The 27628-nt window shown below is 44.0% G+C and overlaps 2 protein-coding genes across 5 annotated transcripts; both read left to right on the top strand.

Annotated features, from left to right (window-relative positions):
- Positions 1–1729: 1729 nt before the first annotated feature.
- On the top strand, positions 1730–11315 carry ewsr1a (EWS RNA-binding protein 1a). 2 transcript variants are annotated; one of them, XM_042069816.1, is made up of 16 exons: positions 1730–1831; positions 2956–2992; positions 3157–3208; positions 3321–3456; positions 3650–3848; positions 4099–4397; positions 4501–4693; positions 7041–7078; positions 7818–7835; positions 7956–8071; positions 8181–8310; positions 8426–8542; positions 8726–8867; positions 8968–9065; positions 10392–10662; positions 10914–11315. In XM_042069816.1, the coding sequence occupies exons 1-16, from the start codon at positions 1816–1818 to the stop codon at positions 10951–10953; spliced, it is 1902 nt and encodes a 633-aa protein (XP_041925750.1). In that variant the 5' UTR covers positions 1730–1815; the 3' UTR covers positions 10954–11315. The 2 variants fall into 2 exon arrangements, with proteins under 2 accessions (XP_041925750.1, XP_041925749.1); XM_042069815.1 differs by having other exon boundaries at positions 3318–3456.
- A 1012-nt stretch (positions 11316–12327) lies between these two features.
- LOC121690336 (oxysterol-binding protein 2-like) lies at positions 12328–27119 on the top strand. Of its 3 annotated transcripts, none has more exons than XM_042070826.1 (15): positions 12328–12535; positions 12629–12779; positions 13546–13751; positions 18489–18742; positions 19586–19754; positions 20084–20195; positions 20605–20665; positions 21227–21358; positions 21842–22087; positions 22458–22578; positions 24186–24289; positions 25019–25114; positions 25861–26048; positions 26285–26505; positions 26823–27119. In XM_042070826.1, exons 2-15 carry the CDS (start codon positions 12631–12633, stop codon positions 26963–26965), a joined length of 2202 nt encoding a protein of 733 aa, XP_041926760.1. In that variant the 5' UTR covers positions 12328–12535; positions 12629–12630; the 3' UTR covers positions 26966–27119. The 3 variants fall into 3 exon arrangements, with proteins under 3 accessions (XP_041926760.1, XP_041926759.1, XP_041926761.1); XM_042070827.1 differs by having other exon boundaries at positions 12329–12535; positions 12662–12779; XM_042070825.1 differs by having other exon boundaries at positions 12328–12779.
- The last annotated feature ends 509 nt before the right edge of the window (positions 27120–27628 follow it).

Genomic DNA, 27628 nt, shown 5'->3' with positions numbered 1-27628 from the left:
AAGGAGTGAGTTTATAGCAGGTGGGTCAGACAGTTCTGGCTGAAGTGAAGCATCAGTTTGATTGCTTGCTCACCCCACTTTTCCTCCTCTGTTATTGCCCATGCTAAGTTCACCACAGGTATTGGTTTGGTTAACTTTTGGCACTAAGATGGCCTTTGGTTGACAAGTAACAGCTGGAATTGTAGTGTATACTCTGGAAGACAGAGCATATATTTTTTGCGCTTTTTGAGCTGGCTGAATGTATATTTGCTCTCTAGCACCTTGGATCGGGAGGCGAGCGTGCTAGTAATTGAGCTCAAAGCCCAGGCTGTTAGTTCTCTCACTAGCACGTCAAGGTATCATCAATGTACATACTGCACAGCTAAATACTAGCTGGCTATCGTTACTGTAGTACAAATCAAATCTTTGTAGCTTCTAATGTTATTCCTGAAATAACGGTACAATACCCCCCAGGAAGCCCCACAGATTCACAAATACGCACCCCAGGTGATGGGGACACAATTAGCCTAGGGATGCCTTTGTTTGCCTAGATTTAGCTTGATAATTGGAACCCAGCTAGTGGTTCTACATTGGTTAATGCTAACGCTAACACTGCCATAACATTTAGTCAATGAGTTGTGTCCCTATTTAGGGCTTGATCTCTGCTCATGTGGACATTTTAGCAATAAACTGTCTTTTGAAAATTATTAAGTGATTCTTCCAAAAGTTTTAAAAAATATTTATGTTATGCCTACACAAATAATTAACTTCTCAGATGAGGATTCATTTGGGGAGCCATGTCATTCTGACCATTTTAAGCCTGTTTTCCCCCCTTTTAAAGCTGTATAAAAGGCATGTAAGATTATTTTCATGGGTTTACTTGCACATATTATTTGTTAACCATCTCTATATATATCAAATGTAAAATAATAAAGTAGCAGAATAAACCATGATGCCCAACTATGTAATGTTTTATTATCCTTGGGTTGTTTTAGGCAGCCATCTTGGATTTTCCCTTAAAAAATGACCTAATGAACCAGACATTTCGGGCACCCCTTCTCAAATGATGAGATACATCATAAAGAGTGTCTGTACCAATATTAGTGCTTCTATCCACCGCATAACGATTAGGCCCTTTTTTGTTGATAATCCCCTATATACAATTAGATGCAACATGGTTGTCAAAACCTGGACTAATTCTTTAGTCCAAATTGATGATCAAGGTGCCCGCTTGGTAGGTTACTGCAGACTAGGAACATCCCAGGAACATTCTTGAATTTCCCCTTGGGGATCAATAAAGTAGGCCTATCTATCTATCTATAAAAGGTGCAGATTTGGAGATGTTCAGACCCTGTCTAGCATCACAATTTGGCTCTCAAAGTTGCTCACATCCCTATGTTATTTTAGTTTCCAACACATGAATTTCGACGACAGAATATTCACTTGCTACCTAGTAGGCCTATGTTCCACCCACTGACGGGTGCTATTGTAAGGAGATAATCCACTACCTGCCTACCTTTTTTTCAACCATAGGCCTACTAATTAATTTCAATACCCCCCCCATTTCCATCTGGCATATGCCATTGTAACGAGCTAATTGATGTTATTCACTTCCGCTGTCAGTGGCCATAAGGCTATTGCTGATATGTGTATGTGTTAATGCTATTGAAATAATATCTTCTGATAACTGTATAGCTTATAAGGAACACCTAAACATGAAAAGAAATTCAGACGTATTTATAATGGATCAAATTGGTACATTCCAAGAAAGTACTACGCATGCGCACCCTTCGCGTTGTTAGCTAAGTTGGTTGTGGCATTCAGACATCACGCGAAATGGCGTCTGCTGCAGGTAAGAACAGTGAGGCTGTTATGTGCATGTTTTTGCCTATTTCTTCCACTTTATGTCAGAAATATATCTGTAACTGCCCTGTCTGAGTTGCGTTTTACGCATTGTGTCGTGCAAATCAAGTATGCAGTTGTGTTTGTCCATTTTATTTGTAAGCGAGCTAATGCTAGTCGGTTGCATAGTACTACGTATGGAATGGGGGATGGGGTAACCACAGCCTTGTAGCCATTGGAACGCCAGGCTAACGGTAACCTACTTGTTAGCTTACCGGATACTGCCGGTTGTAACATTCTAAAGATATATCAGCTTCGCGTCCAAGTAAATGGTGCATTTTTGGGTTCAGCAAAGACTACGCGAGATCCCGTTTAAAATGTTATAATCTAGTCACATGGGGTAACTTCGCCAAGACGTTAGACGGCGGTGTTTGTTATCGATTAGCAAAAATTCTACGCTGCTTGAGCTAGCCAGCTAACGTTAGCTGCATTAGCCGGTTGATTTAGGTAACTGGTAACGAAGGCTACACGAGGGTGATCCTTCGACAGACGAAGAACTCATTCTTTAAGAACGGCACTATTTCAGGCTTACATTGTAAACACTTTTGTATTCCCATTCTTATTGAACTCATGCGTATAACCATTTAAAGTACTAAATGCATCCACAAAATAAATATATTATAATTGTGGCTTGACGGACGGCGTCTTGTTGTTTTAAACTGAAATGGCGGGCGAACACGTGACTTCTTCCGTACAAGAGGGTTGGAGGCCCCGGCCATGTAGTCTGGCTTGGGGCGCAAGATTGCGCTCAGTCGTAGCATTGATATATATATATATATATATATATATATATATATATATATATATATATATATATATATATATATATATATATATATATATTTTTTTTTTTTCTTTGTCGTCTAGTTTCTTAAATTAATTAAGCGAAGTTCTCCGAATTCATCGGGTGCTGCAGTGTTTCCTTGTGGCAACTGGCTACATTTCGCTATAACCCGACTAGTTGTCCCAAGTTTCCCTGAAAAATGTTTTTTTTTCTTCAGTCAAGTGAATGTGTTTGTTTGTGGAGTGTGGACAATATGGAGACTTAATTATTGACTGCTTTTTCGGTTTCAGATTACAGTTCCTATGGTCAGCCTGCAGGCCAGCAAGGGTTAGTATGCTTACCCACTTTATTCAAGTGAAGTTTCTTAAGTATTTTGTAATGTGTTTATATTTTGGATAGTAACCTATTGTATTGCAAAACATCTTACCCTCATTGAAACTTTTTGCTGATGCATATATGCTAACTTTTTTGGTAATATGTTTTTGTTCAAGGTATGGGTCTTATGGGGCCCAGCCCTCTCAGCCTTATGGGCAGACCACACAGGTGAGTTACTCATGATGCCTTTCTGATCCTATGAACTTCAAAAGTGGCCTATTTTTATATTAAATTAAGGTTTTGGCTGTTATATTGACGGAGGCATTTTTTTTGCCAGCAGGCTTATGGCCAACAGCAGGGCTACAGCTCCTACAGCCAGCCTGCTGAATCGGCCTACCCGCCGGCAGGCAACACTTCGAGTGCCTACTCCCAACAGGCATATGGGTCCTCATATGGACAGCAGCCACCAGCTACCGGTAAGTGCCTTCTCCTCTGTAGGACTCTTCATATAATAGAGGAGTTTGTTTAAATGCATAGTTAATTGCTCAGGAGTTAACTATCGATCTGAGCGGTCACTGACAAATGAAAGAGTAAAAAGTTCCTTGTGTTTCATGTTTCTCTTAAGTTTGGTGAAACACTATTTGAATTTCTAAAACTGTTTCTCCTCAGCTGCATACAATGCCACTCCTGCTGCTCCCCAGGGTTATGGTCAGCCAGTGCCATCCTACGGAACCGCAGGCTACGATTCCGCTTCTGCCTCCACTACCACCAACAGCAGCCAGCCCAGCTATGGTGCCCAGTCTGGGTATGGAGGCCAGCAGGCTTATCCTGCATATGGCCAGCAGCCAGCTTCGACAGCACCTCCCAGGTCCGTCTGAATTTAATGGTTCTAAGTTACGTTAGTAGCAAAAAAAAAAAAAAAACGGACTGTGCTTATTTCCTCTGTCTGGAATTGTTTTGGTCCTTTGACTTTCACATCTCACACACAAGTGTGTGCTTTGGCAGTCAAAAACAAGCTTGCTCTTGCTGGCATGCCTTTATTTTTTTTCTCTTGGTCAAACGCTTCCCAAGTTGATTGTGTACTGAGTGACATGGTATATCATGCTTTCTCTCTGTAGTTACGGCGCTAGCAGCCAGCAGCCGTCCAGCTACGACCAGAGCTCCTACTCCCAGCAGCCCCCACAGGGCTCCTACTCCCAGCAGCCCCAGCAAGGCGGCTACGCCCAGCAGACCTCTTACGGCCAGCACGGAGGCTACCAGCAGCAGCAGGCCCCTCCGCCAACACAGCAGGCCCCCCCCTCTTATGCCCCGCCTGCTGGCTCCTACGGCCAGCCACCCGCCAGTCAGTACGGTCAGCAGGGCGGCGCAGCAGGAGGTTATGGCCAGCAGACTGAGTACAAACCACCAAGCCAATACAGTAAGCTCATTACTAGCAAAGTTGGATGTTTTTGTTTGTGTTAGTTGTAGTAGTTAGTACCTGGAAGGATTGACTAAAAGCTGTCCTGTCCCCCCCCCCCCAGGTAATTACAGGCAGGATCACAGCAACGGGATGGGCGGAGGTGGCTACTCGGGTGCGGACCCTGGTGGCTATGGGGAGGGCCGCGGCATGGGTGGGGGGGAGTCCCGGGGCCGAGGCCGCGGGGGGTTTGACCGCGGGATGATGCGCGGCGGAGCGCCCGGCATGCGAGGGGCCATGAACCGAGGAGGCATGGGGTAAGTGCTCGTCTGACCCTCTCAGCCTCTTCATCACTTTTTCTCCCAAAGGTGCTGTGTGAAGCCATCACTTGGGGCTGAGGGCAAACGTTCCCGTTCATCACAAAATGTATTAATTAAAGTGACAGACAAATTGGATTTGTCTTTTTAGATTACAGTAAACAGTATTTTAAGTTTTTCCAATCTACTCATCAAAATGAGTTAGCTTAGACACCCCATTGTTAAATCTCTTATGAGCTGTTGGGTTTGTTGCTCTCAGCCCTGCCCTAGTATGGCTAAAGGTAAGATGGTAGACTTGGTATTGAGTTGCATTAGTGGGATGGGAGGTTTTTTTTCTTTCTTTTTAAAAAAAAAAAAATAACTTCAGTTTTTTTGTTCTTGGTTAGTGCATACAACATCTTCAATGAGTTTTTTTCACCAAGTGAAGGGTGTTCACAAGAGGAGTGTGTAGGAGCTGCTTGTGCAAATAAGTCACTGCTCCTAAAGCGGCAGTTAATTTGTTAGGTTGACCAGTGCCCACAAAATAGGCCAAATTTCATGTGCTACTGAGGTATACTACTGAGCGAGGTTACTGGTTTACCCTAGTAACTTTGGGAGTAACTGCCGATCTCCAAAAGAACCCTTCACTGCATGTATTGCTTCTGAAGTGACATTGTTTTGAGATCAGCAGCAACTCCTGAAGTTACCTGGGTAAGCCAGTACCCTCGTTTCGTAGTATACCCCTCTTGATTGCAAAAATACTTTTTGGGGTCTTTGGTTAGATTTACAACTTGGTGGCTTATGTGAAACCTGTTTATTTGTAGAATCTCAATACCCGAAGTAATGGTACTTAAGGTAAACAAAATGTGTAGAATCAAGCAGAACACTCAGAGGACATATCGTCTTGTGTTTTCAAAGGTCTAGAAATTGTTTTTACCCACTCAAATTCTACATTTTTCACATCATGGGTGGGAGTGAACTAAACTGAGGTCCTTTTTTTGGGGGTACACGTTTTGATCTAAACTATATTTATAATTCGTAGTTGATGGTCTTTCAGGATTCAGTGGGGTATGGTTATGCGTTTTACACATTTTAACTTTAAGAGTTGCTTTTGAAGGTGAATGCTGTGGTGGTGTAAAATTGAACGTTTTTGGCATAGTATTATAAATTCACCATGTCTTGGATGTTTATACAGGAAATGTGTAGTGTATGTTAATTTACAGAGTTATATTAATTTTGGGTTTAGGAATTATTATTAAGGGATTATGTCTATGGTTTGGTACATGGGCTATCTTATCCACTGCATTCACCTTCCTTATCCCCTGACATAGGTTAGGGGTACAGCAACATATTTTTCTGAACTGTGGATTTAAATTTTACATGAACTGGATTGCTTGTCTTTTTGTGAAGTGTCATTCTGAACATTTTTCTTTAACATGCTTTGTCGCATTTATATGCTACAGGTAACAAAGTGAGAGCCATGTAAACACGTCTATACTTTTACAAGTACCACAGCTCAGTTTGAGTGTGGGCCGGCAGCCTATTGAGAAAGAGGGGACAACATTTAAAGTGAAGAAAGGTGTACAAAAAAGTGTGGTTAAATAACAAATAACATTTATAAAAATAATTTGTTTTTGTTTATGAAAGGAAAAAACACAATGTAACTATCTTTTTTGGGACTTTCCTACAAACACCACTTATACTTTGTTATTTCTGCTGAGACATTCTGTAAGACCAAAGGAAATGGTGTATTGAATTGTGTTTCATTTGGATTAACTGCATGTAACAGCTTTGTGTACGCCAATTGTTTCAGAAGCAGCTGACATGTATTGAAGTGTGTTGCTCAGTAACACAATGTTAACACATCCCTCTTAGGCCCGTAGCACACAGCAGCAGGTGTTTCTGCTGTTGTGCTGCGTGCAGTAGCACCATGTCTAATGCTTCTCTGCCGGTGATACGAAGCTAGTAGAGCTGCTTCTGAAACAATTCCAACTCATCTATTCTGTAAAAGAGAAGTGTAGGGGGATAATCCACCCCCTTTGGTAATAAAGACTGCCCTTACCCTTTTCCTTACAAACATAGACATAACCCCAGAACTGTTCAGCCGCCACCTGATGACAAACATGTATGTAAAAAGGGTCAAGCCCAGGGCCGTGGTGAAGTGAGCACAAACCCAACTACCCCATCCCAGTATATTTGTGATATTAAGTGTCAGATAATTGGAGTGGGGGAATTAAGCCTAGGCCCTGGTTTTGGGGGGGTTTAGTGTTAGAAGTGTGGTCGCATCAGTCCCCTACCAATCATTGTGGTCCAGAAGTGGCTGTTTAAAGGGATATCGCCTTCATATCTTCGCTTACTCCCCCCCCAGCATCACTGGAGACAGAGGTGGCTTCAGTAAGCCCGGTGGTAAGTTTAAATGAGTTCCAAGAGCATACACTAGAATTGAAAACTGATTATTTGTTTTTTTCCATCACTGACTGTGTGGGTATTGTACTAGTTCAGGGGGTTTAAAAAACAAAAAAAAAAACATGTTTTTAAGAAAACTACTGCTGGCCAGTAGTCTTGTCTTTTCACTAAGGGGTTCTAGCACATATTGACCTCAGTGTTTAATGGAAGTGGTATGCAAAATTACACGGTGTGTTTGAGTTCAGACACCTATGACATTCAAAAAAGGAGAAGGAAAAACTACAGGAAAAAAAACAACCAAACATTTTACTGGTTAACAAAGCTTCACTCATGTAGTCTGTTCCTCTGTTCATTATAATAATTCACATTATCAGAATTCTGGTATGGATTCCATTTTTTTTGGTTCTGGTTGTCAAATGGGTCTCAAACCATATATTTTTTTTTTTTATTTCTGCATTTACTTGCTAGAACTATGGCACATGAAAATGGGATTCTTTTGTAGTCATCTCATGCGTAGATCCTAACTGAACATTTGCATTTTCTCAAAATGTCAAGGGCACGACATTCATGGTAATATCGTTTTTGAAAGTGCAGATTAAGAGGAGAGTGCCTTGGGTTAATGTTGGTTCAGGAGCTGTAGAGCACCAGTTGTGTCAGGTTACTGGGCAAAGCAGGCATGCAAACTAACGTCGCTTTTCTTTCTCTCCATCCATCTTCCTCCTGCTCGTTGGGACACCAGGATTCGACTCAGACATGGGTATGTGCAATCGTTACATCTGTTAAAGTTCCATTAGCAAGTTACACTTGTATTTTTAACAGTAATTGCCGTAAGCCGCAGCCTGAATGACACTCATTCCACTTTGCTGTTTGTGTGCAGGCCGACCTGAAGAGCAGGATGACTCTGAGAACAGCACCATCTACATCACAGGCCTGACTGAGGGCGCTACTCTGGAAGAAATGGCAGAGTTCTTCAAGCACAGTGGCATCATCAGGGTAAGGGTGGTGGGGTTCTGGAATTGGTGCCCTCATACATTTTGTCACCTGTGGTGTTGGAGCTGTTTTTGGAGATATTGGGATTTGAATTTGTGGCTTGTTCTTGTAGATAAACAAGCGCACTGGTCTACCCGCCATTAACCTCTACAAAGACAAGGACTCTGGCAAAAACAAAGGAGATGCTACTCTGTCCTATGAGGAACCTCCTTCTGCCAAAGCTGCAGTGGAGTGGTTTGACGGTAAGCTATTTAACACATTATTTTATTATTATTTGCTTTATATTCAAAACTCTTGCTGACCAAATTGCAGTGCCCTCTTACTGACCTTTTTCATGCACCGTTTCTGTATCTGCAGGAAAGGACTTCCAAGGCAAACGGTTGAAGGTGTCTATGGCGCGCAGGAAGCCCATGATGGGCATGGGAATGCAGATGCCCATGAGGGACGGCAGGGGAGGCATGATGGGACGCGGAGGTGAGATTGGGATGGAAAACCTAGTCTTTTTTTATTAATCTATAGTGATTTACACACAATTCTTGTTCAAGTGATTATAATCATTTCTCTCAGTTCTCTGAAGTCATTCAAGACTGTTCTATTGTCACAGTTGAAAGAAGCTAGGCAGTCATTGAATATTTCTTTTTTTTTTTTCTCCTGCAGCAATGATGGGCCGTGGTGGCATGGGACGTGGTGGGGACCGTGGCGGTTTTATGCCCCGAGGGGGCCCAAGGGGTATGGGACGTGGTGGTCCCACTGGTGGGAACATGCAGCCCAGAGCTGGAGACTGGCAGTGCCCCAATGCGTAAGCAACTATTCCATGTCTCTACCACATAAAAAAAAAAAAACCCAACATGTGAATGATTTGAGTTCTAGGATCTAATGATGTGCGTTTGCTGTTGTAGGGGCTGCGGCAACCAGAACTTTGCGTGGAGAACTGAGTGCAATCAGTGCAAAGCCCCGAAACCAGAGGGCTTTGGACCCCCTCCTTTCGCACCTCCAGGTGAGTCACTCTCCCTCTGTCTGAGGCACATACACAGCAGGTCTCTACACTAACATTTTTTTCCCAGGAGCACTTGTGCGCCCAAGTTAAAAAATTTAGGAGCACAGACAAAAATTTGGGCGCACAGTCAGTTCTGTACATGCCAGTGCGAATATTAAGAATGACTGACAACATTTAGGCTACAGGAAACAGGATTTTAAAGATCAGTGCCTACTTTATTTTAAGTCTGTTCTATTTTCCTACATTTTGTTAATGTAAAATAATATAATACATTGTCATATTTGCATTTAGCCTGTATATCAAGTATCCTGCCAAATGTAGGCTAATTTATTTATTTGTGAATCCATCTGTAGCTAATCCAAATATGCCCATGGTGACCTATCTGACTACATACTGCCTAATACTACAACGGTCCATTTTTTTCTTCCACAAAACCCAACATAGGCTATCAAGTGTATGTAATATATATATTTAATTATTTATTTTTCAAACACCTACTTTCGTTTTGCACTTCAGCTTGTATTCAGTGTAAACAAACAAGCATGCGTGGAAGCCTGGAGTTGTCAGTAGCGTTCTACCTTTGAATAAAATGGGAGTATTACAGGAGGCTACTTTTGTGCCTGTTCGCTACAGCTATATTTTGCATATTGCAGCAAATATGTCAACTGGGCTAAAAGGCATGTTGGGTTACCTTTCCTTCTCTCACTGCATTCTCAGAATCTCATCCTGTTCCTCCTATATCCGATGAATTCGGTGGATAGAAGAACTAATTTCTTCAATCTTTGCATCTTGGCTGGCTAGTCTAACTTTTCCGCTTTTTCTGCACACTCATGGATTTGATAGGAGCGACTACTAGCGAGTCACAACGCGAAACTGCTAACGTTGATGGGAGGTGTAGTTTTTATGCTGCATTCGCGACGTGATTCTATGGTTTGCACCAGTAATGTTTCTCGATGTTGCGGTGTATTTTGTAGACAAACATTGACATGGTTGGAAGTCATTCGTACCAGTGCGCCTAAATATTTTTTTTGCACTCACACACCATCATTTTTACTCGCATGTGCGAGTGAAATGGGCGCACTGTAGAGCCCTGCACAGACTGCCTCAATCTGCCAGATCCACTCATTACATTTGGCCATAGTCATGCTGAAGCAATTGGATGTGGCTGTGGGTGTCTGCCATGGCGTAAATTTTCTGGTCTGTCAAGGTCAGACATGTATTTCAATGGCATCAGGTTTAAACTGAAAGTTAATCGCCCAGACTGTGATTGAGTGAAATTCTGGGAATGTTATGTTAGTCCTTACCTGTTGTGGTTCTTCCTGTCAGGGGGTGATCGTGGCCGTGGTGGCCCTGGCATGAGAGGGGGTCGAGGCATGGACCGCGGGGGACCTGGAGGACCTGGTGGTCCTGGAGGTCCAGGTGGCTTCCGGGGAGGCAGAGGAGGTGATCGCGGTGGTCCTGGAGGATTCCGCGGCGGTCGTGGCATGGACCGGGGTGGCTTCGGTGGCCCCAGGGGGCGAGGGGGACCTCCCATGGATGACATGGGTGGCCGCGGAAGGCGAGGCATGGGACCACCTGGCAAGATGATGGACATGAAGTGAGTGTGACCTTTGGTAAAACTGGATCTAATATGTAACTTGACAGTCTGAGAGCAGAAGGACCATTGTATAATGTAATATACAAATGGTCTATAATATAGTAATAGCCCAAACTGATTTGTGTTTATCCTGAGCATTAGTTATTGTGCTTGGTGACAAGCCAGCACAAGTAGGTCATTGAATCTCAAGTGGTGTTTAGGTGCCATCTTTACTTTACTTTATTTTGACAACCTTTTATTTGTCTTCACAGAGGAGAGCATCGCCAGGAGCGAAGGGACAGACCCTACTGAAGAATCCACGCTTGTAAAAATCCTCACAGGATTTGCCCTTCTAAGTGATTTTAAGTCACACAATTCCATATTTATATCAGGTGTTAGTATGGGAACTGTCAGCTCAGCAGCTAGTCTACAGTGACCTTTTTGTATTTTATGTTTTTCTTTTTTAAAGTTTCTTAGTTTTTGTCTTTTTATGTTTGTGCAGAACGTCTAGTAAAACCAGTGGCAGATGCATGCTATTTCGACTGCAAAATCAGATTTCTGGGAGATGTATTTTGTGGAACTTGTCCCAAGCAATTTTTTTAATCTTTATCCACCATTCTCTTCACCCATCTCCAATGTACAAAAATGTTCAATAAATGACAAACATAAATTTGGATTGTCTACTTTTGAGTTCCCCTTTGTATGGTCCAAAAACAAACGCATGTATGAGTGTTAGGGATAATACTCCTGATTTAGGGTTCTGAGTAACAATTCTAAAAAATAATGCCTTTCAGACTACGCTCGCAGATGTCTTGTAGAAACGTACAAGAGTATGCCATTAATAATTGTGTGGAATTCTGTAAAGATGGCTTTTAAGTGTAGCCCTTGAGCAAGTTCTGTCTCACAAAACATCAGCTCATGTGAGGAGATAAGTAAAGCTGTTGCATAACATTTTGAGCACATGCACCATCACACACGGTTCAGGTCATATGATTCCTTTTTAAATGGGCCCAGTGATCCTAGTTTGCACGGCTTGTCTCTTGTGTGCGTAAGTAGTTCATGTTGTCCCGATTTTTTTTTTTTTTTTTTTTTTTGACATCCAATCTTGTGGATGTTCATTACTTGGCCCTGAATTATTTATGCCTTGGTAATTCTAAGCCCAGAGCTAACTAATGTACATTTCATGGGACTGGCAGGTCAAATGTCTGGGTTTCCTGTGCAAACGGAGTGAGATGGAATGGGAAGTGTATAGACTATAGTGTGTGTCCTCAGCAGCAGCATTTGTTGAGGTATGAATGTGCATTAGTCGATTAGCGAGTTCACAGGCCCTCTAGTGACGGGTCATGTACCTTCCTATAGCACCTAGACTTGAATGCACTGCCATCATCTGTTCTTCGACAGTAATTGCAGTGGTACTGTGCGGTAATTAAAACACCACCCTAACCCATTATTAATTTATTGGGTAATTCGGTGCTGCAGTCTGCAAACTTCAGCGATAAAGGGAGTACTTCAGAGAGAAGGAATGCGGAGTTCGTGGAGTTTTCCATTAAATGCATTAGCTCATATATTTCGGTATTTTTGTAACAGGATTTTTGCTAGGAAGACTCGTATCACTTCAGATTTGATCGCACGTCATTTTAAGTGCGCCGTCGTCACTGTGTACTTCACGACGTTTTCGAACTCCGTCATAGCGTGTTCCCTAGTCCCATAAATGTTCCATCATACTAGCTAAAGGCTCCACCCTCCTGTCAAACCAAAGGATGCAGGATGGGGCAGGAGCAGGCATTCTTCTGTCTATTTGACTCCCTCGATGAGTCAGCCCTGCTCAGTCTGGCATCCCTGAAATAAACCAAGGAATAACGTGAAGCAGGTGTTCCCCGCAGCTAGGCAGTTGGTGAGGGAACAGCACCACCTCACTAAACGGTTGCATCCACTCACTGCTGGCTACATTTTGTTAGCTAGTATCATTTAAAAATGTGCGAACCAGGGATGAGCTTGCTGCCATCCCCTACCTCCTCAGGGACACAAGTTCAGGTGCCGGGGACCCACAAAGGATGGCTCTTCAAGTGGACCAATTATCTGAAGGGTTATCAGCGGCGGTGGTTCGTCCTTAGCAACGGCCTGCTGTCATACTACAGGTAGGATAGCTGAAAAGCTATTCCAGTGCTATGCTAGTAACATAGTAATATTCTGTCAAGTTTAGGGATAGCTTGCTAGCGAACATTTCTTAAAGGTCACTAATGATTTGGGCTATTGTTAATATAATGTATTTAAATAAACACAGGGACTGCTACAGCAGTCCTTTATTGTTAGTATGCAACCTTGACTAGGCGATTTGACGTTAAGAAATGAATGCACAGGCAGTAACAAAGTTGCATAGCCTAGTGACGTCTGAGCATAAAGGGCAATCCCCAAGCCATGTTCTATAGTTTTCTTTTTTAAATGAATGTCTGCTTTTCAAGCATAGCCTACTCTAGTAACAGTTATTTACAGAACATGTGGCCGTGACCCAGACTGGTCATAGATGGATGATTGCTGCCACAGACATTTTATGTATATAGCCTAATAATACTAATTATATTCAGTAACAATATCATGTTGAGAGTAATGGTTGTGTGTGTGTGGTGGCTTGGACCTTGGCCTATGTCCATAAGCATATATTTTATAAATACATTTTTATTTATTTTTTTGTTATATATTTATTTTTATTTATGTGTCTCTGTGTGTGCATGCTTGTTGTGTACACTTGTGTGCATGCATGCAGGCAACTGAGATGGCAAGCAATCGCTTAACTCCCTTTCCTAGAAAGTAACTTTATGCTTTTGTGTGTCTGTAGAAGTAGTACTAGTTAGATGCCTCTTTTCCCTGGTGTGTGTTTGTGCGCGTGCACGCCCTGTCCTATAGGACTCAGGCGGACATGGCACACACCTGTCGTGGCACCCTTAGCCTGGCCACAACGCACATCGAGGTGGGCGACCACTGCCATCTGGTGCTTAGCAGTGGTGGTCGGAGCTACTACCTGAAGGCCAGCTCTGAAGGGGAGTGTCAGCGTTGGATCTCTGCCCTCCAGCAGGCCAAAGCCAACACCACTCACATGATGCACCACTCAGGTGAGTGAAACCTTGGCTTTTGTGTTGTCATGGATAAGTGACCGTTCCAGCGGCCATCTATCTTGTAAATGTCAAGAAACAAGTGAAAACCACAATTGAACGGTTGAGCAGAAATAACACAGAAGATCAAGGACATCAATGGTATTACAGTCAGGGACGTTCTATTTTTGTATGGCACCACTTGGAGGAATGACGCAGCCAATATTCTGTTCCTGACTCATGCATCTAAGGTTCTATTTGCCCTTTTAAGGCAACCTTGTATATCACAGGAATACTGCTGTAACAGATATGCATGTATGCGGCAACCATAATCTATTCTAACCTTGACTCCGGAAGCAGACATTATTTTTAGATGCAGGAAGAAAACGGGAGGAATAGCAATTCCTTTTGGTTGTTGGATTAATCTTGTGTCAGTTCCTCTGTCCAACACAGGGAGGTGCTCTAGCGACGTGTTTATATCTCACCCTCAGATTCTGCACACATAGAACATAGTGTCATAAAGCCAAATTTTACTTTGCACACCCTATAGTCAACATATTTGGTAGTTATATTTTAAGCTTCCTGATGGTGACATTTATCTTTTGTTTGTCATTGAATTTGCTTGGATTGTGTCAGACAATCAGGGTGACAGTTTCCTGATGTTAAGCCAGTGGGAGTCAATGACATGAATTTATATTTCATGACGGTGTCCACTACCAAAACAGCAGACCAATCAGAGCCATATTTTGACTTCATTGTTTGTGTTATGTCCTCACCCATCGGTCATCCTACTATTTCTCCCTACATCTCCATTGCCCTGTATTTTGCTCTCTCTCTCTCCTCTGTCTTGCTGTTGTTCTTATTTTTCTCTCACATATCTCACACTGATCATCTATGAATTATGATGTTGTATGTATGCTATATTAAAATAGCCCCCTTGTGCACCAAACTCCACCTCTTTCATGATGACGGAAAACACTAGGAGCTGGAATGGTGGGTGGCGAGAGAGTGCTTGTGAATGAGAGGCACATAGACAAGGGGCAGATGAAGGTGACTGGAGAAAGGGAGCGAGAGAGGGAGGGAGGGAGGGAGAGGAGGAGGAGGCGGCAGTGAGTGAGTGAGCAAGAGCAAGAAGGAGAGAGTAAAAGATAGAGAGTACGGGAGGAAAAGAGAGAAAGCATTCCTCCACCCATTCATTCATCAGATTCTCCAGTGTTTGTACAGAAAGCCACAAGGATCCTCTCTCGTGAGTATTTGTTTCTTTTTTTCATTTGGATAGTCATGAAGGAGGTCTCTGGTTTGGTTTGTGGGTGTGTATGTGTAGTCAGCACACATTGGATGTTTTCCTTTTCTGTTACAGCAGAAGGAGAAATACTCTGTAGGGCCACATCATTAAAAAAATAATAGTAGCTGGAATAAATGTACATGGGATGAATTAATTATTTTCAAGATGATTGACTGTTGTGCTCGAAACATTCCATTTCTACTGTGGGAATATGTTGATTAATTGTGTTTTGTGTGTGTGTGTGTGTGTGTGTGTGTGTGTGTGTGTGTGTCAACAAACCAGTGCCATTGGTTGTACATGCATTAAAGATGTTGTCAATACCAAATCATTTTATAGTCAAGACAACATGTTGGTTAATAGATGGTTTTATATCACAATCCTGTCAAATGAATGCACATTTTCTGTGTTAGTACAAACTCACACAGAGGACAGTGAGAGGGTAGCGGACAGTGTCCTCTATGAGAGTATGTACCAGTACAGAACATGTGTGTTTATTTGGTTTGATTCTGAGCTTGTGTGTCTCCACATTGTTTCTGTTTTACTGCCTCCTTCAGCCAACCACTCCTGGCTCTTTTCTCTGGCAAAATACATTTAGTAATTACAGTTAAGTCACTCAGCAGGATTTGAAGGGGGTGAGAACCTATTTAGGTGGTTTAACATTCCCTGTGACCATGCTGCAGCTTAGGGAGCTGCACAGCACAATGAAGACAGGCTGTGCTGTTTTTGCAGTTATGCCATTACGTCTACAGTCCTCTGGCTTGCCGGGCTGGTGCTGAACAGGACTCCTATTGTTTCATTAGGGAGTATTTAAACACTAGCCTTTACCTACATAGCCCCACAGAGATGAGGCAGAACAGCAAGAGCTATTGTAAGTACTGCAAAATTCAAGGTTTGTGGCTGCAGCTCTGGGAGTTTGTGAATGTAACCTGACCATGTGTTTCTTTGTGTGTATTTAGGGGTGTGAATGGAGGATTGAGAAAAGGGCCATGTGCTAATTGGATTTGTTGTGATAAAGTGGATAGTCTGGTCAGCAGGAGCCAACATCAGCAATCACTCCCATGTATTATCCGCTAAGTTGTATCATGAAAATAACAGCATCTATCTATCTGTCCATTTTTTATGGATTAAGACTATGCCTTTCCTCTTTCCATGTTTCCCTATATGTCTTTCCATAGACATTTTCTCTGTCTCGGTTTTCTCAGTTTCTGTTAGCAAAGGCTACTGTAGTTTAGTCAGAGATGACTCATACAGCTACCCCAGTCAGGTTCAGGAAGGTGAGAGCTCTCATCAGTAATGTGTTTTTCAATCTTGACATCACTGTGTAAATCAACAGCCATCCCGCTCTCTCTCTCTCTTTCCTCTTTCTCCCTCTCTCTTCTCCCCCCTCCATCTCTCTCTCTCTCTTTCTTCTTTCTCCCTCTCTTTTCCCCCCATCCCGCTCTCTCTCTCTCTCTCTCTCTCTCTCTCTCTCTCTCTCACTCCCCTCAAACATACAGACCACACCACAGGCATGATTCATCTCCTGCCAGATTAATTTTCGCACTGCTCTCATTGAGACACTGGCCAGGTTCAAGGTCTGAGCGCTGGGCGGACCTGAGACACCTCAGACACTGCTGGTGTGAAACACAGCGAGTGCGTAGAGACGCTCGTCCATGACGGCGCCTTTCCTTTGCCAGATTTGGGTCACAGGACCACTGTGGCAGCTTTGAATACGCTGTTGTTTTCTGCATCACTCTTGCTGTCTCTGTGTCTGTTTTTAATCTTCTTCCTCTAAGACCACACTAATCCACTTTCCCAGATTGTGTTTTATTTCTCTCTGATGTCGTTAGGTTGCAAAGTCCCCCTCAATTCTTGCTTTAAGCTCACCAAGCTAGCTGATGAGATTTTGTTGGGAAAGTTGAAAGTTATAATTAATCGGTGGTTGTTAAACAAGGTACTTTTTGATGCCATCAGTCTAAAAATGTCATCAATATAAATTTTAGCTGTCATGTTGAGTGCTGGTCGATTTGGCCAACTGAAACTGGAGTACTTGATTTTCCATATTGTTGTTTCAGTGGTGTGTGTGTGTGTGTGTGTGTGTGTTCATGTAGATCAACACCTCTGCTCCCAAATGCAGAGGCCCGCATTAGTAAAAACAATAGTGTTCATTGTTATATGATCCAGGTCTGCGGGATCCAGGTGGTGGTCTGATGTCTGATAGGCACTGTACTCTGTTACACAATGGAAAGACTATGTGAAGGCATCATTTGATGCCATGTTCAGCTGATGTCCATCCTCCAGGTCAGTGACTCGTACACTAACTGCAGGTTAAGTGTCCAGTGGCACTCTACTCATCTCCAGTAGCATTCGGTTTGTTTTAAATGGGCAGAGAGAGCAAGACTACAGTTCTCTGGCATGATTCATACTGATCAGTATTCAAGAGCATTATTAGTGTGTGTGTTCTGTGTGTGCGTGTGTGTCTGTGCGCGCGCGCGCCTGTGTGTGTGCGTGTGTGTGTGCGAGAGAAAGAGATAGAGGCAGAATTTCACCTGTGAAGTTGTTTGTGTTCACTTCCCACCATGGCAAAGTGAGTCATGTGGGTAGTGCCACTCCACAGCTGGTGTATCACCCTGCAGTTCTAATGGGGAGCTTGCAGCTCTGGCTCTATACTCTGATTGTATTGTGTAAAATGTCTGGTGTCCAAGGTTGTTTTGGATTTCTCTCTCTCCCTTTCCTCTCAGTGTGTGCTGTACTTGCTAGTGATTGCTGTGCTCTTGCAGACTCCTAAGGAAAGCAGAGGAAGGGAGGGGGGGGGGGGGGGCTGAAATGCGTCATTTTTTTCACCCTGTCCCGCTGCAGCTAAAAATAGGCCAGCCTGCTGATTGCGTGGGATTGCGTCTCCAAGGCAACCGTGTTTCATTCACAGAATTGGTGCTCAATGGGGTGGGGGGTGTTGGGGGTCTGCTGCTTGAATGAGAGCAGACAGTAACATGGTGGTTTTCTGCTCCTGCTTCCCAACTCAGACATTCCTCCATCTTGTGTCTTTGCTTTTTTGTCCCACATATCTGTATAATTGTGTTTACTGCAGTATAGTGATGTTTCTCTAAGCAGGCTTCAATCTCTACACATGTATATATATATATAGACAAAGTGTATGTTGAAGTGCCTTCACCTAAACGTTATTGCCTGCTTTTGTGAATTCTCCAGCTTTCTCTGTTTTATACAATGATGCAAGTTGGTTAACACAATGTACAGTGAATACAAACTTCTCTGACCTTCAGTATGGCATTTAATCTGATACTCCATCAGAGGTCTGCTCTACACCAAATTAAATGGTGCTTGATTCAATTGTCCTGTGCATTGACTCCCTAAATCATCTTCTAATCGAACTAACAGCGTTTTTTTTATATCACAGTAAATCTTGTGTGTCAGTTGCTCTACTTCATATTTTATGACATTCTGAACGCTGTTGCCTCTGCCCCCTCTGGCCACAGACGACTCTGGCGATGAGGGTCCCGTCTCGCAGGCCGAGCGCACCCTGACGCAAGGCGCTCTCAAGACGCTCGCCAGCAAGCTCGAGGACCTGAGCACGTGCAACGAGCTCATCGGCAAGCACGGCACCGCCCTCCAGCGCTCGCTGGGAGAGTACGAGGAGTTCCACACTGCCACCGAAGGCTCTAGTGACAAGCTCAAGGCCGTCAACGAGCGCGCCGCCCTCTTCCGCATCACCTGCAATGCTATGGTCAATGTGAGTGTAATGCCACAGGCTTGATGAACTAACCTTAGCTCCATGCCCTCAACTGACCCTACCCTGCCGCAATTCTGCATTATGTACAGTGCTTCTGTCCATAGACTTCGGAACAGAGTTGGCTATGTAGGACTTTTTGGTGGCAAAAGTTCCAAGGAGGCTTAGTGCAGTAAGCACTGAGTACTGCTACTAGATTCAACGTACAATTAATCAACAAGGGCATACTGTTGTTTATTCGGTTACGGTGAAGTGTTGTTAATCAACTGTGTTGCAAAGGATTATTTTGTAACACTACTCCCTTGTACAAATTACTTGAAAGGAGTTCACAGCTAGTCTAAGATCTGAGGAAGAGCTAATGTGCATTCCTTTCTCCTTTAAATCCCTGCTAAAGTACACACTTTTTTACTTTCCTGAAATAAACACATTATTGTCTCCTGGAATTGTTTTCCTCTTACAGGTACAATTTCTTGTTCTGGAGAAATGGATGCTTTTTTTCTACTTGTTTCAATTATTTTTTGAACGAGGGTGTACCAGTTACAATGCACAGTGTCCAATGAAAATGAATAAAAACAAGTAGAATTTTGTCCATTGGATGTTGTAGATGCCAAGAGCATTGGTGAATCATCCTAAAGGTGGCTGAAATGTGGCTGAGAGGGAGATATTCTCGCGTGGCGCGCCATCTGTTACCATGACTTCAGTTCCCAGAGTGCCAAAATTTCAGCGGAAGCATTCCCCATCATTTTTAATTTGGGCCAAATGCATTAATTTCTACCTGAGCGTTTGGAACGTGAGCGTGATTAAGGCTGCTTCTTCCTTCCTGTCCGCCTGGCGCGGCTCCCGTAGGCATGCCGGGACTTCCTGGACCTAGCGGAGTTGCAGAGCCGGCGGTGGCAGAGAATTCTGCAGCACGAGAGGGAACAGCGCCACCACCTGGAGGAAACCATTGAGCAGCTGGCAAAGCAACACAACTGCCTGGAGCGGGCGTGGAGGGAGGCGCCCAACCCACACGCAGGTAGAGGACACACACACATACACACACACACACACACACACAAGTACAGCTTCCTAGCCACACTCGGCCCAGAAGAGGTGTATTCAACCATAAATACATAAACCATATAAAATGCAACCATGCGTTTGGCCAGCTGTTTTTGCTCATTATTTCTACATATCAGGAATGACCTGAATTGACAAGTCCAGATGGCTTATGGGCAGAGGCACTAATGAGGACTGTGACCTTGTACCCCTAGGGTGTGAAACCACACACACACACACACACACACACACACTGTTTGACTGTGCTCCACTACTGTTGAATGTGTGTGTGTGTGTGTTTCCCAGAGGGGGCTGAGGGGGATGAGAGTGACGAGGATGAGAACACAGAGTTCTTTGATGCCATGGAGGACTCTCCCGCCTTCATCACAGTGACCTCGCCAGAGCACAACAAGCACAGGTGGGTCAGAGGGGCAAGAACCTAGAACCGTCAGAGTGGACCTGTGTCTTCGAAAGAACAGGAAGAAACAATGACCGCTAAATGTACCCATAAATAACCTGAATACAAGCATCAGCCTAACAGCAAAAGAGCAAGTCAGCTCAGACCTTGTAGACTGTAAAGCTTTTACAAGTGGGACCGTATTACAGGCTACACAGCAGTCTTTTGCTGAACCTCAAGGGCATTACTGAATTAAAACATAATTTCCCGCCTGACTGCTTTCAGCATTTAGGTGGGAGTGTGTGTGTGTTTGTGTGTGTGTGTGTGTTTGTGTGTGTGTGTGTGTGTGTGTGTGTGTGTGTGTGTGTATGCCTGTGTGTGTGTGTATTATACTCTGCTACTCCACTAAACTGTGTGTGTCCCATCACAGACTTTCAAGTAGCGGCCAGAGCATGAGTGGTGGGTTGGTTACCGACTGGAGTCAAGAGCATGTGAGTGGCACCCTCACTTGATCATAAACACACACACTACCTCTTGATCATAAACACACACACTACCTCTTGATCATAAACACACACACTACCTCTTGATCATAAACACACACACTACCTCTTGATCATAAACACACACACTAGCTCTTGATCATAAACACACACACTAGCTCTTGATCATAAACACACACACTAGCACTTGATCATAAACACACACACTAGCTCTTGATCATAAACACACACACTACCTCTTGATCATAAACACACACACTAGCTCTTGATCATAAACACACACACTAGCTCTTGATCATAAACACACACACTAGCTCTACCTGCTCAAGCTTTTATTTCCTGAGTCTGGTGATGGTGTATTGTCCTCACGTAAGAGGCGAGTTCACATGCTAAATATAGTAGACAAAGCACTGCAATCCAGAGCAACTGTACTGTACTGTAAATCCAGACAAGCCCTCCACCAGTGTGGAGCCTTAGCTGTTGTGTAATGTCAGCTTGTGTGTGTGTGTGTGTGTGTGTGTTTGTATGTGTATGTGTGTGTTTGTGCAGAACTCCTCTGACTCAGGCCAGCTGCGCAGAGCCCGACGGACCCGCATCCCTGACAAGCCCAACTACTCCCTCAACCTATGGAGCATCATGAAGAACTGCATCGGCAAGGAGCTGTCCAAAATCCCCATGCCCGTAAGCATCCTGCGCTCTCTCTCTCTCTCTCTTTGTGTAAGTGAATGTGTGCGAGTCTCTCTTCTACCAGATGAATGTCAGGTCTGCAATACATTTTTAATACGTGCTATATGCATGTCTAGAATATGTATACAGTTGAACATAGAAAAGGTTTTTTCTAGTCTACAGTAAATGTACCTACAACAAAGTATGGTAAGGTATTTCTTTTCCTTTTTTGTTTCAAACAGTATAGTACCCTTTGTCCTGTTTCAAACAGTATCGTACCCTTTGTCCTGTTTCAAACAGTATCGTACCCTTTGTCCTGTTTCAAACAGTATAGTACCCTTTGTCCTGTTTCAAACAGTATCGTACCCTTTGTCCTGTTTCAAACAGTATAGTACCCTTTGTCCTGTTTCAAACAGTATAGTACCCTTTGTCCTGTTTCAAACAGTATCGTACCCTTTGTCCTGTTTCAAACAGTATAGTACCCTTTGTCCTGTCCAGGTGAACTTCAACGAGCCCCTGTCCATGCTCCAGCGTCTGACGGAGGACCTGGAGTACTCGGAGCTGCTGGACCGGGCTGCCCACTGCTCCACGTCTCTGGAGCAGATGTGCCTGGTGGCGGCCTTCTCTGTCTCCTCCTACTCCACCACAGTGCACCGCACCGGCAAGCCCTTCAACCCGCTGCTGGGGGAGACCTATGAGCTGGACCGCCTGGAGGACTACGGCTACCGCTCCCTCTGCGAGCAGGTCAGAGAGTGTGCACATCCAGGTGTAGGGGAAAAAACTCATATGCTAAGTCGTATGCATATACAACCACACAAGCATGTTTGGTCATACACATGTAAACACAATGCTCTCTCATGTGCACACAAAATATGCAAACAAATGCTCTCCTCTCACACAGAAACATAGTGAGATGTCAAAATCCCCTTTTTTATTGTGTACTATACCATCATAATTTATTACTTAGTGTTAGTGTTTGAATGAAAGTTATCTCAAGGACTTGTGATGGATGAGATGGTGGATGGATGGTGTGTGTGTGTGTGTGTGTGAGTGTGTGTGTGAGTGAGTGATGCTCGTGCTGGTGATGACCTTTAGCTGATGGGCTCCTCTGCAGGTGAGCCACCACCCCCCGGCGGCGGCCCATCATGTGATGTCCCAGCGGGGCTGGACCCTGTGGCAGGATATCACCATCGACAGCAAGTTCCGTGGGAAATACATCTCTGTCATGCCACGAGGTTAGTGCTTTAATGCAGGAGTCCCCAACCTTTTATGTACCATGGACCGGTTTGATTCCCATTTTTTTTTCACGGACCGGTGGGGGGGGGGTTCGATGTTCTGTGTTGGGCATGCATTACTTGAAAAGAACTAGCTCCAGTTATGTATGAACAGTGAAGGTAACGAACTCTTAAAAATGTGAAAAATATGAACTTGAATTGAAAAATATGAACTATGAAAATTGAACAACTTGAAGCTACATCTATCATGTGTGAACATGCTTAACAAAATATGGTAACAAAACATGGGAACTAAACGTGCATTACGAATATAATCAGTGGGAGCCCTGTGCTTGTTTCCCTGCAACAAGAAGGTTCCATCTGGGGGTGATGGAAGACAGTGACACCCTCTCTCTCAGTCTCTCCCAAAACCCCCACTACTGTTTGAAACATATGAAATACACCCCGATCCACTCGTCGTACCCACAAATCAAGCTTGGCTTTAAATGCAGCGACTTTATCTGCCAGTTTAAAGACAGTCGTCATTCTCCCCTGCAGTGACAGGTTGAGGTCATTAAGCAACCCGAATATGTCACACAGGTAAGCGAGTTTTGACACCCAGCCCTCATCACTAAAATGTGCAGCTAACGGTGACTTTTTTTCTGTAAGAAATCTCTGCAGCGGCTCTCGCAACTCAAACACTCTGGCCGGTGACCTGCAACCAACCAACTTGGATAGCGTACCACGGTGACCCATTCACCCTCTAACAACTGTGCCTCGATATCCTCTGACAGATCATCAATTCGCCTATGGACAGTGCTTGCAGAAAGCAGTACCTGAGCTATTTTTTTAGCTGCAGCCTCCCCAAGGAGTTCATTGCACATGCCTTTACCAGCAGGCAGAATGAACTCTTCCCCAATAGGAAAGGGCTTCTTAGATTTAGAAATCCGACTAGCCACTATGAGGCTTTTAGCGCAGCCACGTTCACCGATGTGGTTGCTTTACGCACTAGTTTTTTGTCCTTCTTGCTCGCGTTTCTTACGCTCAAAGAACTCAAGGGGTTTGTCTTTAAGTGTAGGATGCTTGGACTCTAGATGTCGAATTATCTTTGATGGTTTCATTGCTTCGTTTGACAACTTATCGCCAAATACCACACATAAAGGACTTGGTGCATGCGAGTCACCGGTCTCTGCGAAACCATATTTTAAATATGACTCGTCATATTTCGTATTGAATGACCCCTTCTTTTTCTTTGAGGTATCTGGCTCACCATCGTCAGTGGGTATTATTGCGAATGTGACATTATTGCAAATTAAATTGAGTTTATTTAGTTTGCATGCATTTTTTTTAAACTCTTGTTGTAGGCTACGGCCCGGTTAGGCCGCGCCCCGGTGGTTGGGGACCGCTGCTTTAATGGATTCATTTAGTTGATATATATGGTGGCTATTCTGTGGATATATATAGCTGGTGTACTTTGATGCCAGAATGCTGTAAAGGTGCTTTGAGTGTACTTTAGAACAAGTACATTGCTGTGTGATGTAAGCTGTGGGTCCTGTATTCAGTATTTCGAGACAATGTGTTTTGGAGCTTTTATTAATTGTCCTCTCTGTTCATCTGCCGGACTCCAGGCTACATCCATCTGCAGTTCCACTCCAGTGGTAACCACTATGTCTGGGGCAAGGTCACCTCCACAGTGCATAACATCATCGTGGGGAAGCTTTGGATCGACCAAGTAAGCCTTTCTTCCCAGAATGTGCATGTGCCTCCATATGTGTGTGTGTCTGTGTGTGTGAGAGTGTGTAGTGCATGAGCAAGACAGCATGGGTTGGCAACATTGTCTGTGTGTAGTTGCATGCGCATGTAGAATATTCTGTCACTATGGGCCCTGATTCACTTCATCGCCATCTGTCTACAGCGATTGTTTTTCACACAGCTCCCCCTTGTGGTCTGCTTGAGCTCATGCTGTTTTGTTGATGAGCTCATGCTGTTAGTGATGAGCTTTCTCATTGGCCCAGTACATGCAGCACTTCAACCACCAGCTTACTTATCCCTGGAGAGATATTATATATTATTGTGTATTAATCATGCTTAATTATAATGCACTGGGACTGGAACAGTTAAGTATTTTTAGGAAGGGCACCAGCTACTACAATTGTGCTTAATGTTGTGCACTGCTGAAATTTGACATGTAACAGTAACATAAAGAGGAAAGCAATGGTATCTTCAACCACAAACAAATATATATATATATTTGTGTGATTTTATAAGCAAATAAATATTTTCTATGCATTACAGTTATATTACTGACATTCTCTTTGGTTGTTGAGTTAATAAGTTAAAAGCTGAGCTGTAAAAGAGCTGTACTGAACGCATAGAGGTTGTTTCCAAATCACATGCAAATCACATGCATTTGCTGATTTTTCTTCACACAGCTTTTTTATGACTTGTCTTTGGTTTTCAGTCTGGGGACATTGAAATAGTCAATCGTCGGACGAAGGACACTTGCCATCTGAAGTTCTCCCCCTACAGTTATTTCTCCCGGGATTCCCCTCGCAAGGTGAGTGAGTGTTTGTGTGTGTGAGTGTTTGTGTGTGTGTGTGTGTGTGTGTGTGAGAGACAGACACATATGATTATACCTTCACACCATCAGATGGCAGTACTGCATCAAGTACCACAACACTAAACTATTAAAGACATTTCATAATAGAACATTCGGGTTTAAAAAACAGTCTGACAGTGCAGCCCTCTCAGAAAAAAAATCAGCAAGTGCTACAGAATGCAGATCTACCACTCAGCCAGCAGTATGCATTCCTAACATGACAGAGGTCCCCAAACCTCACTTCCCCTCAGGCCAAAAACAGCTATAGTTGTTGTGTCTGGATCTGAATGCAAGTGTGTGTACATGTGCTTCTGTCTCCTGGTTAAGATATCCACCTCTAACTGCCCAGCTCTGACTAACAATGTCATCCTCTCACTTGGCATTCAATACTGAGAATAGCCCTGGGGAAATTAATGGAGCGAGTTGTGGAAACAGCATCATGTTATTAGGGGATTGTGGTAACATAGTGGTGAAGGGGCCGACATGAAGCAGTCTGAAAAGTTACTGCCATCATTGTTCCCTTGAGCAAGGCACTTAACCCTGAGCTGCTCCAGGGAGTCTGGTCCTGCAACTAATTGACTTCTGTAAGTCGCTTTGGGTAAAAGTGTCTGCAACATTTAATAAAGATAAAGATAGCAGACATTAGTATGACTTTTTTTCAGTCTCTCTCTCTCTCTCTCTCTCTCCTCCTTCCTGTCTTTCAGGTGACGGGGGTCGTGATGGACAGTGAGGACGCAGCCCACTACATACTGTCCGGCACGTGGGACGATAAGATGGAGTGTGCCAAGATAGTTGACAGCAGTGGCGGCGGCTGTGGGGGCCCTGACGTTCGGCAGAAGACCGTCTACCAGACCCTTCCTGCTAAACTACTGTGGAAGAAATACCCACTGCCGTAAGCAGGAATCCAATGTAGTTCTCATTAATGTTAATGGAGGACATTAAGTCTACAAATGATCATGGCGGATGATTGAAAAACTACATTTATTGCTGGCGTCCATTGATTGCATTACATTATGTAACAACTTGCATTCATGTTCTGTCCAGAGAGAGTACCAGCTGTAGCAGACCCTTCATATTACTCTCCTCTTGTATTGTTTACGTTACACTACACTCTATCGCTCTTTCCAGAGATAACGCGGAGAACATGCACTACTTCTCGTCGCTGGCACTGACTCTGAACGAGCCCGAGGATGCCGTGGCCCCGACGGACAGCCGGCTCCGCCCCGACCAGCGCCTGATGGAGGAGGGGCTCTGGGACGAGGCCAACGCCCACAAGCAGCGTCTGGAGGAGTCTCAGAGGCTGGATCGACGCAAGAGGGAAGCGCAGACTGCCATCGCGCTGGAGGAAGGTGAGAAGGGGGTGAGGGAGGGAGGCTATCATCGCTCTGGAGGGGGGGCATAAGAGAGACCTTTCCAGAAGTCCCAGTTGTCCTCTTCCTGTTGAAACCTTTAGGAATTAATAAAGTTATCTATCTATCTATCTATCTATCTATCTGTCTGTCTGTCTGTCTGTCTGTCTGCCGGTCTGTCGGTCTGACTGTCTGTCTGTCTATCTATTGGTATTCATCCATCCATCCATCCATCCATGAGCAGATCCCACTCAGATCCAGTCAAGGTCCTCAAGGTCAAGGTTGTCTGATTGCCCACCCTGCTCTTGTGCCCTTAGGCCGAGACATCGACAGTTACCAGCCCCTGTGGTTTGAGAAGAGGTCAGACCCTGACAACGGGAACAGCAGCTATGTGTACCGTGGAGGCTACTGGGAGGCCAAAGAGAGCCAGGACTGGAGCCAGTGCCCCAAGATCTTTTAGGGGGAGCCAGTACGTGCAGCGAGCGGTCATGGAGTTACTCGGACAGCAAGGCCACAGAGAGCTGATGCTGGGCCTGCGTGGGTGTGTTCGACATGACACATAAGTGCGCGTAACAAAACAAAACAAAACACATTTAAAAACATCTGAGAACAGACTGTGTTGTTGTTTTTTTCTTTCATGAGCTCTGTCTGTACAAAAGAAAAGCTCTGTCTTGAGATCAGTCTGTACAAACACAAAGTGTGTATGGTTTGGTGTGGTGTGGTGAAGTGAAGTGAAGTGAGGTGAGGTGAGGTGAGGTGTGTGTGCGTGCGTGAGTGTGTGCGTGTGTATGCTGTGTTCTTTTTTTTTCATTTGTGTGTGTGACAAAAAACAATATTGCATGAAAATAAGTTGTAGACGCCAGCCGTGAGCACTTTACTTAAACACTGAAATCACTGGAACCGAAACACAGTACAGGCGGCACACATGCGCTGCGTGAAGCAGTTCATTGAGAGTCTAGAATGGGTGAGTGCCTAAACCTGCCGACGCAGTTCCTGGAGTGTCAGCGCTTCTCAGATTCTAGCTCTCATGTCAGTGTTAAAGACATCCTCATATCCAGTTTGATATAAGAATGTTTTCACATCATATATGGATGCAATTGTGCAATTTTCTGCCTGCAACAAC

This window comes from Alosa sapidissima, chromosome 18 (assembly GCF_018492685.1).
Source record: "Alosa sapidissima isolate fAloSap1 chromosome 18, fAloSap1.pri, whole genome shotgun sequence".
Lineage (NCBI taxonomy): Eukaryota > Metazoa > Chordata > Actinopteri > Clupeiformes > Clupeidae > Alosa > Alosa sapidissima.
Note: the sequence above shows the minus strand (reverse complement) of the source record. Positions and strands in the feature narration are given on the sequence as shown.

What these genes read in the sequence shown, in the direction of transcription:
- LOC121690336 (XM_042070825.1), top strand. Translation starts at nt 12,616, where the DNA reads ATGTGCGAACCAGGGATGAGCTTGCTGCCATCCCCTACCTCCTCAGGG. An exon ending in GGCGCCCAACCCACACGCAG is followed by an intron (nt 19,755 to 20,083) that starts GTAGAGGACACA and finishes TGTGTTTCCCAG; the next exon opens with AGGGGGCTGAGGGGGATGAG. An exon ending in CCCGGGATTCCCCTCGCAAG is followed by an intron (nt 25,115 to 25,860) that starts GTGAGTGAGTGT and finishes CCTGTCTTTCAG; the next exon opens with GTGACGGGGGTCGTGATGGA.
- ewsr1a (XM_042069815.1), top strand. An exon ending in CTTATGGGCAGACCACACAG is followed by an intron (nt 3,209 to 3,317) that starts GTGAGTTACTCA and finishes TTTTTTTGCCAG; the next exon opens with CAGGCTTATGGCCAACAGCA. An exon ending in TGCAGTGGAGTGGTTTGACG is followed by an intron (nt 8,311 to 8,425) that starts GTAAGCTATTTA and finishes CTGTATCTGCAG; the next exon opens with GAAAGGACTTCCAAGGCAAA.